This window comes from Tachypleus tridentatus, chromosome 3, assembly GCF_004210375.1.
Source record: "Tachypleus tridentatus isolate NWPU-2018 chromosome 3, ASM421037v1, whole genome shotgun sequence".
Lineage (NCBI taxonomy): Eukaryota > Metazoa > Arthropoda > Merostomata > Xiphosura > Limulidae > Tachypleus > Tachypleus tridentatus.
In genome coordinates, this window is record NC_134827.1 from 12,881,058 (window position 1) to 12,894,551 (window position 13,494).

Below are 13,494 nucleotides of genomic sequence, written 5' to 3' on the forward strand. Positions count from 1 at the left end.
AGCAAATGCTGAATATTTAATAATAATAACGGTAAATATGCATTTATTTTTTGCAGTAAATATAGGTGTTATATTGTTGAAATTATGCTATTTGGCGTTGCATGAATATATTTTTGATCAGTTAGTTAATTACGTATTTCTTTTTTATATCAATGACAAATTTTCTAATACTGTTATGTTACGATAAGTTAAATAACCGTATTTAAGTCAATTGGCATGATATTTTTAAATTGTATTTAAGTCTTTTCAGCTTGTTAGAACGTCAGCTCAACCATCAAAGAAAAAAAAACAACAAAAAACATTCAAATGGAAGGAGCAGCAGCAGTACAGATTTTCAAGAATCGTGAACTGAAAGATTTGATATGATCAAAGCAGTATGCATCTTATATTCTGAAACAGTGGTATGCAGGACTTCCTCTGTAAAGCAGCATTATGAAACTGTTCATAAATAGCTTTGTGATAAGAGTGAGCAAGAAGAAAAAGAACACATTTCTCAAGAAGTCAACAACGACAACATGCAGTCAAATGTTTTAATGAAATTTGTTTCAGGTAGTTCCAACTTAGTTGTTGTTAGTTTTGAGAGTTAAAAGCTTATTGTTCAACATGGAAAACCACGCAGGAGTATATTAAAGTATCGTGGCTAGAATGTGCTCCTTTCCTTTTTGACGGTTTTCTAGAAAAAGAAAACATTATTCAGTGCTTTAGAGAATTGCCAGTGAGTAGAAATACAATAAACGATAGAATATTAAAAATGAAAAAAAAACATAGCAGAACAGCTAACAAAAGATATTGGTTTATGTAAATTCCTTTCCATTTGTCTTGATGAGAGCACTGGTGTTACATCATCAGCCAGGCTAGTCATTATTACTCGATTTTTTATAGGTGATGAAATATATTAAAAATTGGTTAAATTGGTAACGTTCATGTTATAGATTTCGTTCAGAAAATTTAAGCAAAAAACCTCATTTTGATTTATTCAGCCATGCAGAATGAAGTTTTGGCTCGAATGTTTTCAAAAAAATCTATGACATGAACTGGGAAAAGTTATTTTTTTCTGGACGAGTTGGCATGGAATGACCCATACGTAAGGCAGTAGTAAACGAATTATCCAATCGACAGATTGACCTTTTAAAACTAATTTCCATGACAACTGATGGTGCAACCAGCATAAGTGGTAAAGAAATAGGTTTTGTAAATTTATTTGCAAAACATGTTGGACATCCACTGATGGGTTTTCATTGTATTATACATGAGGAGGCCTTATGTGCAAAAGCTAGTCTTATGAAGCTTGAAAAAGTGATGGAAATTGTAACCAACGTAGTTAAATTCATTTCTCCACATGCTTCGAAAACATTTTTTTAGAATTTACTAAAAGAAGCGAATTCGGTTTACACAGGACTACTTATACACGACAATTTTCATTGGCTAAGTAAAAGTTTTGTCCTTAAACGATTTGTTGAGTGTTTGGATGAAATTCGTCTGTTTTTGACACATGAAAAATTTTCTTGTCAAGAATTATTTGATGTTGTGTGGATTTGTAGATTGATATTTTTTATAGATTTCTTCTCACATTTAAATGACTTGAACACCATCTTGCAAGAATCTGGCAAAACACTTAAATTTTATGTTTGATAACATAAAAGCTTTTGAAATCAAACTGAAAATTTTGTAAACGTGGTATTTACAATGGCACATTTAAATATTTTCCAAACCTGAAAATATACGACAGATCTTGAAATTCACGAGAAAATATACATCGAATTTTGTAAATGCAGTTTTCTTTAAGATTTAATAAATTCAGGTTATTAGTTCAATTTGGAGACAGGCCCGACATAGCCAGGTGGGTTAGGGCAGTTTACTAGGTAAGTATTTTTAATCATACATTTTGATAACTTTATAAAGAGAGGTATGCTAAAACGAAGATAGGAAATTAATAACTCGTGCGCGCGTGTTTATAATAACGTTTATCAAGATATTAAAAACAGAATTACGTAATTTTTTGAACCAATGTATCTTTTAACTTCTCTCAAATGTAGAATATATTGTCAGCTGGCATACAGTGTTCGTTATGACGAATACAAGGTTGCGAAACTCAGTTATAATGCAGTTGCGATTCTCTCGTACATGTCATTACACCCACATTAATTAATGTATCTTACCATAAAAAACCTTATCTTGGGTTTTATCTGTACAGCGTAGTGTACTATTATCACCATATATTACCGAAATCGTCATGTTTTTTACTTATTTCTGTGCAAGACAAACTTGTAGAAGCACTAGAAAATTCTGCAAGATTGGTTTTTCTATGTAATGTATTTGGAAGCTAATTCCTATTAAAGAAGATATGCTATATTCTCTACAATCATCTGACTACATTGGATCATACTTTTATCTGCATGAACTCTGCCTGGGTTTTCTAGGCTTAATTAATATCATCATTCAAGCAGTATGGTGTGTTTCCTTTGCTTTGTTTGTTTTGGAATTTCGCACAAAGCTACTCGAGGGCTATCTGTGCTAGCCGTCCCTAATTTTGCAGTGTAAGACTAGAGGGAAGGCAGCTAGTCATCACCACCCACCGCCAACTCTTGGGCTACTCTTTTTATTAACAAATAGTGGGGTTGACCGTCACATTATAACGCTCCCACGGCTGGGAGGGCGAGCATATTTGGCGCGAACCCGCGACCCTCGGATTACGAGTCGCACGCCTTACGCGCTAGGCCATGCCAAGCCGTTTCCATTGCAAAAATTATTTTGACTTTGCTCAATGATGAGGGTATGAGCTTTGCCAGAAAGCTTGAGATACTTTTACTGTTCTGTAGATTGTTTACTTCATTTTACTTTCCAATCTTCATGTGCATCTCACACAAGATGGATCACAGCAGACATTATGTCCCCTACGTAAGTAAAATATTACATTCGTTGTGGAGTTAATAAAAGCAAGGTCTATACAGGAATCTGTCACTTTTGTTGGCTTGTTTAAGTGTAATATTGTGTAGTTAATGACTAAAGAAAAAAATGTATATATTTGTCCTTAGCGTTTTAACCTGCATATGAAATGGGTGTTTAGCACTGACGTATACTAATTTTTGACTGACTATTGTCAGATAGAAACCTTTAATCTTCAACATAATTTGCCGCGTTTCCTTTTGTGTATACATAGGTGACGTGGATTTGTGTGGTTAACTTCAGGTAAATAAGTGAAATGGTATGTAATTTGTAATAATGATTGTTAGATTGTGAGAGATCACATGTTTCATAATGGGTGTTCCTGTCACGTCGAGCTGCAACTATTAATCAGCTTCTGGGTCATTATACAGTGTAAAGTTAAAGGTAGTCCGAAAGCTTAGTCCCTTAAAACAGTTTGATAACATAAAATTCTGGAACCTGCTCAAGGCAGTTTGCTCAGGTAACATTACAGCAACATCTCAAAGTGTGATTTACAAAGTATGGTAAACTATTTACATTTATTTATTTAGATAACTCCCTCAAAGTCTAGAAGAATCTCTTGCACATGACCTTAAACCAATAAGCTCTACTTATAACTGGTAACTAAGCATACGTACATTGTTTCCACGTGTGGTAACAGTGTAGCAAAATGCCCTCTGCTTGATAATCAGTCAAGTAAATATATCTGGTGTGGGTTACACATCTAAGTTGTTAGCTATTGATTCCACATCCAGACATTCATTTGCTATAAATACTGAACACAACAAAGCTTCAAGTAATTAAAATTGGGATCAATCTTGATAGGTGGTCCTTGTCTGAGGTTGATACCTGAACATATACTAACACTAACTTTAATGTTAGTGATAATCCCGAACCTATTCTTAAAATTCAAACATTACCACTAATGTAAACAAAACTAAATACCTGATCTATAAACATTCAGCAGTGACTTTATTATGCCTTATTAAAGTGTTTGTCTTATAGCAAAGCCACATTGGGCTATCTGATGGGTCCACCGTAAATCCGTAGACCTACCACTATACCAACGGGTTACGTGACTTTATTATGCCTATAAATAAGCACATAGGAACTAAGTATAGAAAGCAACACAAACTGTACTTGAGCAAAACAGGAAAAAACTGTACTAAACACATAAAGAAGTCTTTTTCAAGTGCAATGTACTTAAACACGTTCTTATAGCAACTTATAAAACTAATCAGATCAATGTCTAATAGTTTGATAAATAGTACTTTTTACCCAACATAACTTTTGCACTGTTCTTAAGACTGTGCGTGCAGACACAATGCTTTTATTTATTTTAGCTATGTGCAGTATTGGTGCTCTAACCTTAGTAAAACCTGCTTAGTTAAATTGAGCTTAAAAGATATTTGGTTATCATCACTTGTGATTTTGATATAGCTTAATTTAACAATAGTATTGACTGCAATTTTGGACTTTAATTTATATTCACTAGGTGTTATTGTTATTTAAGGTTGATTTAAGTTTAACTAACATGGAGAACACACTGAATTCGTGAGAGAACTTACTAAAAATTTCACCACACATTTTACCACTTTCACACCCAACTTAAGATACCTGTCCTTATTTTTGTTCTAATTGATTTTATAAGATTTTGAATAAACACTGTTCTTGTTCACCTTCTGAATTCAACTGTTTCTCCTTGATAAACCCAGTCAGATAGAGGAGATGTATGTCCTTCAAACCTCTAGTTAGCAGGCCATAGCTGTCTAAACTGCAGTACAGCTGTATAATGGAGAATATCACACTTTTGATTAATCTCCATTTGTAACTCCTCAATCTCTTGAAACATCTGATTTGATTTTGAAGTATCATTAGTTTTAAAGCTGCATTTTGTGTATGGGTGTGGAGATTCTTTTTCCAAGTACTAGTCACATACTACAATTTCAAAGTTACAGCCTTCCTCATTTCTTCTGACAACAATGACCAGTCACATGAATAGCATTAGTAATTCTAGGTAAGCTTGAAATAATTAAAGCAACTAAATTACAAAAGGTTTAGTTAGTCTGAAACAAGATTTTGAGTGAGTCAGCCTGGAATACACCTTGAGGGAATATCGCCAGTCCCATCAACCTATGTCTTTAGTAGTAGACTGCCTGTGGTCCAAAAGGTAAAAATACACACACCATGGTTTACATACTAATAAAAATTGCTTCATTGTGTCTCGCATGCCTATGCCTAGTCTATTTCTTTGCACAAGCTCAGTCAGTTCAGAGAAATCCAGAAATGCTTAGTAATATATCTTGCCAAGCCTCTCATAATATAGGACCTACACGATACACTCTTTAGGGAAATCAGTTTTACCTGAAAATACCACATTATTCCTCACATGCTAGATAAGTTTAACACCAGTATATCTCTTTCCACTTACAGTCATGTCCCAGGACTTTGTCAGTACACAATCCAGCTATTGTTGGTGCTGTCCTACTTCCAAACCATTGATCGCACGGAAGCATTTGGTAATTATCTGTTCATTAATAATGTGTATCTAATTCATTAATTTATATATTTAACAATTACCTGATGCAAATAAGATATTTTGCTTCTACTGCTATTATACATTGAAATGTTTGTGTGGCATAGACTCTCCTCCACCCAATCATCTCTCAATTCTTCTAATAAGTGATCACTGCAATTTAAACAAAACTATCCTTCAACTTAGAAAGACAAGGGTAAGCAAACCAAGCTCATGCCTTCTTAATCCTTAGGTTACATGATATGTTAAATACAAGTAAATTTACACTTAAATTTCAGCACGTATGAAATATTACCTCACTTCTACATTAAATATTATCCATCTCATGCTAAACTACCACTGAAAATGCAGAGTATGTTATTGCCACTTCATACCCATCAATGGTAATAATGATTCTCTAGTGGTTAATTGAAATACTTAAAGAATGTGAATATAATCAAAATTCCCAAGATTAAAGCAACAAAAAGTTTAAGCATTCAAAAATAGTGTTAACATACCAGAATATAGAGCTCATGTTACGCCTCAACAAAATGAACATTCTTGAGTATCATTACATAGTACTAATCCATAATAATACTGTCACAAAGGTATATTTTATTAAATGAAAATTGAAACATGCAGTGCTCGGTTTAAATGAAGGTGCATCAACTACCAACAGCAAAACACCTGTGCAACCCCTTGATTCCTCCACATTTTCCCTCTGAGGAAAGAGGTATTTTTTCTTCTGTATTGATAGCAGGTAATTTACTCCATGCATCAATTATCTGTTTTCTATCAGTTAATAAAATGATTTATCATTTGCAGCAGATTTGCAAATTTCTGACTACAGATATCATTATTTCAAATTAAAACTGCAGAGAAATTTCTGTCAAATCATTAACATCTTCAAAATACTTGTTTATATTATTACCATACTACTTTATAAAAACTGAGATTCGAGCAAAAGTGAGAAATGATTTATGATGCCACTCTGTGTATGTATGTAAATGAAAATTGAAACATGCAGTGCTCGGTTTAAATGAAGGTGCATCAACTACCAACAGCAAAACACCTGTGCAACCCCTTGATTCCTCCACATTTTCCCTCTGAGGAAAGAGGTATTTTTTCTTCTGTATTGATAGCAGGTAATTTACTCCATGCATCAATTATCTGTTTTCTATCAGTTAATAAAATGATTTATCATTTGCAGCAGATTTGCAAATTTCTGACTACAGATATCATTATTTCAAATTAAAACTGCAGAGAAATTTCTGTCAAATCATTAACATCTTCAAAATACTTGTTTATATTATTACCATACTACTTTATAAAAACTGAGATTCGAGCAAAAGTGAGAAATGATTTATGATGCCACTCTGTGTATGTATGTTTAATATAAATCATAACCTATATGACCTCAAAGGATTTCTAAAATACTCAGCTAAGTAAATTATGGGTCTGTCTTCCTTAAATGAATTGTTTGAAAATTTCTCAATAAAGAGCAGCAATGGAAAATATTACAGAAGGATACAAAGACAATATTTCACAAAAACTAATACATTTTTAACAGGTGTTTTCTCCTCATATAACAAAAATCACTCATGTTATATAGATTGTTTTTTGAATCACCAGAAAGAAACTTACATGCATGTCAAAATAACAATCTCAGTAAATCAACGAACTTAGGTTATATCAGTTTTCATATGAAAACCCAAATTTCACTTTGAATTTTCAAAGGTCATAATCCTTTTCTTCTACAAAGTCAAAGGTAAAACTCAACAGGACAAATTCATATACATAAAGAGAGAGAATACAACCAACAGAAGAACAAATTTACTTTATTCTTGAAAAGAGCTAATAATATAGCTCAACCTAAACATTCTTTAAAATTGGTGTGAATGTTTCACTTGGAACCAATACTTTAAAGAACCCAAATTAAGACAGATCTCTATACAATACAAAAACAACTTCCCATTGGTCTTTTTCTCCATCAAAATGTTAAGTTTTCTACCATATTACCTTTAAACTTCCTTTCACAGTACATTATATAGAATTTTGAAGATCATTTCTCCAGTATGCTCAAGTATTAACTATTACCTTAGATCAGAAACAAATAGTTACATCTACAGCAAGAAAACCTACACTTTTTAAAGTAAACTTTCTATAGACTAACAAAATGTCTGTTTTTAAATCTAAAAAAACCATTTTTAATGACAAAGTTCCTAGAACTATTTTCAAATCTCAATGTTATTCTCAAAAAAAAAGAAACATCCCAGCTGTAATACATCCTGAAGCCATAATACTTCACAAAAACAAAATTGATGTGATTAATGATTCAGTTTTTCAGTTCTTGAGTACTTTTAATTAAATGAAATAACTCAATTTGTTTCAGTTACTGATCATTAAAAATCTACATCTTTTAGTATACACGATAGAACCAAATGGCTAATATAGATACTATTTCTTTAAAGTGTGCTTGAAGTTACACATTTTGAAAAGAAAAAAAAGTGACCAATTTTTCAAAAAAAACCTCTTAAACCTAGTGTCACTTACTCTAGTAAAATATTTCACAGGTAATAGAAAACAGAGGTATATTTTTAGTAGCTTTTAACTTTTAATTCTAACATCATGTGATGATAGCTGTGACTCTTAACAACATAATTGGGTGCCTTTTTTCTATACTGCATTAAATATGTAACAGTAGAGCAAAAAGTCAAAGAAATTTTTAAAATTGTTTTAAGAATCTATTATATCAAAATTAAAAAAAATTATTTAGTGACAAATGAAATGTCCGTGTTCTCAAAGCAATGTTTAAAAATTTATGTGCAATAGTTATTCCATGTGTATGATTTTTAAATGTTCTCACTGTTTTTGAGATGAAAGTGTGCATGTTTTCACTCAGACAACTCTACTTAATAACTACACTATGTTTGCTTAAAACTAATAAGGTCTATTATCACATGGTGTTGTCACCAAATAGCCAATTCATTACAAGTACCTAATGATGTTCCAAGACAGAACAAACCCGATCTGAAGGTTAATACAAACACTGTATAAAAACACTTCACAATTGAGAATATATATTTTATGAATTTCAGTGTGATAGTATAATAAATAACGTTTAATAAATTACATTGTTTATAGAATCAAACTGACTTGAAATGCAACAACTGACAAAGACTGCATAGCTATGATAGCAAAAATTCCTAATTAAACTTTCATTTAAGCTAATGTTTTTCTGCTCTATATTATCTACTGTACACAATTTTAAAAAGTTGGAAAATAAATTACATAAGTGTTGTAAGTTTGATAATTTATGTAAACATTTCATTTGGTTCAAAACTTTAAATTAGAATTACAGACTTTGGGCTTTCTACTACATACAGAAAAGACAGGAGAACAAATAAAAGAACCAGGGAAACAGACCAACTTCAATATGTATCACATCTAACTGAAAATCACTCTTAATCTTTAGGCTTTTGAATTTCTGACTTAATCTTTCTTCGTAGGTGTTCTTTATACATAAGAATATCTCCATTCCACTTGCTGATCGTCTGATTGGCACACACCCATATCTCTTCTGCCACCTGAAAATATCGTGTCTAGTTAATGTAAAGTAGAACAACTTTTTAAAATGCAAACAACATGATGATAGAGTCCATTAATATTCACTGAACACAGAGATAAATACAAGACATTAACAGAACAGACCAAGTTAAACAGATAAATTTTTTTTCTTCTTTTTTCTTATTCAATAATTTTAAAATATTTAACTCCTTCAACCTCAATTGAGCATCCAGTCAAAAATCCTAACTCACCTCTCAGGCGATTTCATCTGATAACATTTATGCCTCATTGGCTAAAAACTAATCCAAACCATGCCATTATTCATCTTTTATAAAAGAATGGGAAATTTTATGAAGATATAGTGATAATTATTGGGATGAGCAAATAAAATTATGGGTTTAAAAAGTTAAAGAATCTTATTCAGGAGAAAAATAAGAAAGACAAACTTTTACTGATTGCAAGAATAATTTAGATACAAATCAGTAAAAAGTATAGGTTTAAAGAGTTAAAGAATCTTATTCAGGAGAAAAATAAGACAAACTTTTACTGATTACAAGAATATTTTAGATACAAAAACTTTTTCAAAATGCAAATCCGTGTAATATACAAGGCTTATGTTTTTTTTAAATGCAGACGCTTTCAATATCTTGAATATTCAAAATGATTTCAAGTATAAGTGCCCCCTTTTTTCCATTTTAGAGTAGACTTATTACAAAATAACATTTCTATACCCTGATTTTGTTTCTGTAATATTCTAGAATGAAAGATTTTGTACAAGCAGCAAGGGTTACAAACCTGGCTAATCAGACGGAAGTCATGACTTACAAGAACCATTCCTCCATCAAAATCATTTATTGCATCAGCCAGTGCATCAATTGTTTCCATGTCCAAATGATTAGTTGGTTCGTCCAGAAGCAGTAAATGAGGAGTTTGCCAAGCTAACCAAGCAAACACCACACGGCATCGCTGCCCATCTGAGAGCTGTCTTATAGGGCAAGTCTGAGGTAAAATAGTAACAAAAGTTTCTATATTGTAATAAGAAAGTGGGCATTGTTTGAGCTGTGTTATGAACATTGTAAATATACCATGATTTTAACTTATTACAGTACAAGAGTAAAATAGTATAAATTTAGTTACTAAGATAATCCTAGTTGCTACTCAACACACAAAATTCACTTCTGATTTGAAAGTAACCATTCAACATTGACTACCCAAAAACCACATCTTAATCCCAATAAAGCACTGTTAAAACAACCACTAATTTATATGAAATGGTTACACCACCTACTCCCTTGTATGGACTTGTGAGCACCTTTTAAGCATCAATACAATGCTGGTTACCAAATTCTAAATCATGCATAAAAATACTAATTGTAACTCTTTTAAGAATTTCATTTTACTAAAAAGGATATTTACATTGCTGTTGTCCATCCCACATATAATTTCATACTTGCTAAGAACCATTCTCTCTTATTTCTCAACATTTTCCTTTTCATATGATTTTCCTATATATATATACAATTTTACAAACCAAAACTAAGTACTATGCCCTAGGTTTTTACTAAGTTTCATATAATATGGTCAATCATTTCCGTTATAAAAAAATAAAACCAGGGAATCTCAATGCTACCAGATTAAGAAATGTTAAAGCACTTCAACCAAACTTGGAGAAAAGTTGTATATTAAACTCATTGCATACCTGACCAAACCGTACTAGTTATTTACATCAAGAAAAGTGTCGCACCTCATTACTACAGAGATCAGTACAAGTCCCTTCACTAGACACTTGTTGGATCAGTGTCCGAAAGACTGAGTCACTCTTGATAAATTTGTTCTAATCCTGTTATTAATGCATCACATATTAATGCACTTTAGGTTAATTGCTGCAGATTCAAAACTGAACATTTCACAAACCTGTTGTCGTCCTGTAAGCCCGTACCGACCAATGATCTTCCTCATATCTTCCTTTTCTTTTACTTCTGGAAAACAATGCATCATGTACTCTAGGGCTGAGACATCCAGGTCAAGTTGCTCATGTAAATGCTGCAAGAAGTGGGGTTGTATTCATGAAAAATATTTAACAAAATACTAACTACAAAAAAATAAAGATCAAAGAACTCTTATGACCAGGCACTCTACATCGATAAAAAGAAACATCTCTAATATAGCATAATGAATGGAGAAAAACCAACACAAAATAATTGTTTTGGAATTTTTATGCAAATATCTAAGTAAGACAATTTGCATGTGAGCATCCTTAATTTTGACCTGATAAGACTAGAGGTCAATAGCACACTGCTAAGTCTCACATTCACAGTCCAAGAACACTAACCATTTGAACATGCCAAGCAGACAGTAAAAGTAAAATATATGACAGAGATATGAATTATATAGCCTACATATTATTATTATAATTAGTTGTTGGAAATTTTTAAGGTGAGGATACATTGTAAATTGATTCACTATTCAAAACACAGCAATATAAATATAATTCTATGCACTAACCACTTATTGAAATATTTATACTGTTTTAAATTCTAACTAAAATGCTGCTACCCTGAAATTTAAAAATCAATATAGTTTTTTCTACCATCACCTATTACAACTGTTGCATGATATAAATGTTACAATTTTTGTTTAGGTATCATACTAAACCATAAACTTTAATATTTTCAACAATACTCACAGATGCCTTTTAAATTTCGTGCAAAGCAGCACTAGGGCTATCTGCTCTAGACATCTATAATTTACCAGTCAAAGACTAAAGGGAAGACAGCTACTCATCGTCACCTACCAAAAACTCTTGGCCTACTCTTTCACCAACAAAGAGAAGGATTGACCATCACATAACACCTAAAAAGGTGAGCACATTTGGTGGAACAATCTCACAGATGCAACTGTAATTTCTCTACCCACACTTTATGGTTTATTAATTTCCTTTAGTAAACTACTACAACAATACACACTGCAAGTGCTATTAAAAGTTTAAACTACTTTTCAGTCTATGATACTTATTTGTAGTGAATTATCCATAAGAATGAATAATTCCAAACACTAATATTCACTTAAGGAACTCTCATAACATGCTAACTGCAGGTAAGAGCATTTCCTTAGAAGTGTTGTTCACCTGGTGGTAACCAGCTATTTACAGTAACACCTCTATTAATAAACACTAGTTTGTGTTCAAATACACTGCTGGTCAAAATCTTAAGGCCAATGAACATAAAGAAAAAATATGCATTTTGCATTGTTAGACTCAACCACTTATTTTAGTAGAGCTTCAAAAGATGAAAATAATAAAAGGGAAAATAAAAATATTTTCTAGCATTTAATAGGGAAAATTTCAACACTACAAAATTAGCCTAAATAGTAGCCGGTCAAACGTTTAATACCATACCAAAAAGAAGTTCTAAACAGGGTAGGAAATGACCAACAAGAGGTCTCAGTAGTGAGTTGTACGGCCGTCACTGCAAATAACTGCAAACATTTGCTTTGGCATGGTCGATAAGCATTTTCAGAAGGCTGGCTGGAATGTTATTCCAAGTGGTAAAGATGGCTTCACAAAGATCATGCACTGTTTGGAATCGACGTCCATTTCTACAGACTTCCATTGCCATCCACCCCTAAACATTTTCAATGGGGTTCAGTTCGGGCGAACATGCTGGATGGTCCAAAAGAATCACGTTATTCACCATGAAAAAGTCCTTTGTCCTGCAGGCATTGTGGATTGCAGCATTGTCCTGCTGAAAGATTCAGTCATTTCCACACAAGCGAGAGAGCCTTCAGTCAATAAGGATGCTCTCTCTAACATGCCAATGTAGTCAGCTGCTGTTTGATGCCCCCTGTATAACCTGAAGCTCCATTGTTCCATGGAAGGAGAAAGCACCCCAGATCATGATGGAACCTCCTCTACTGTGTCGTGTAGAAAATGTCTCCGGTGAGATATCCTTATCGTGCCTGTAACGTTGGAAGCCATCTGGACCATCAAGGTTAAATTGTTTCTCATCAGAGAACAAAACCTTCATCCACTTTTCTACGTCCCATTTTTGGTGCTTTTTAGCAAAGTTTAACCGAGCTGTTTCATGGTCTGGAAGGAGGCATGGCCTTTAAAGATGTTTACGGTTTTTAAAGCCTTTCTCTCGCAAATGCTGTCTTTTTGTTCTTGAGCTGCATTCTGCATCCGTAAGGGCCTAAATCTGGTTCGACGATCAGCTGGTGTCTTGCCGGACAATTCGTCAAATCCTCCTGCTCGACGCCGGCAAAATTTTCTTGGTCAAACTTTTGACCAGCTAGTATTTAGGGTAATTTCAGTGTTCACATTTTCCCTATTAAATGTTAAAATGTTTTTTATTTTTATTTTCCTTTTCTTATTTTCATCTTTCGAAGCTCTACTCAAAAAAGTGGTTGAGTCTAACAATGCAAAATGCATATTTTTTTCTTTACGTTCTTTGGCCTTAAGATTTTGGTCAGTAGTGTATATGGTAGAT

General features: G+C 32.8%; 1 protein-coding gene across 4 annotated transcripts in view; it reads right to left on the minus strand.

Annotated features, from left to right (window-relative positions):
* Positions 1 to 7,262: 7,262 nt before the first annotated feature.
* The window catches only part of LOC143246375 (ATP-binding cassette sub-family F member 2), a 60,777-nt gene continuing 54,545 nt past the window's right edge, over positions 7,263 to 13,494 (minus strand). For all 4 annotated transcript variants that reach the window (XM_076492964.1, XM_076492962.1, XM_076492963.1 and 1 more), the window contains 3 exons: positions 10,922 to 11,050; positions 9,803 to 10,006; positions 7,263 to 9,027 (listed from right to left, as the gene is read on the minus strand). In XM_076492964.1, the coding sequence (XP_076349079.1) occupies positions 8,905 to 9,027; positions 9,803 to 10,006; positions 10,922 to 11,050 (456 nt within the window). In that variant the 3' untranslated portion in view covers positions 7,263 to 8,904. The remainder of the gene's footprint in view (positions 9,028 to 9,802; positions 10,007 to 10,921; positions 11,051 to 13,494) is intronic.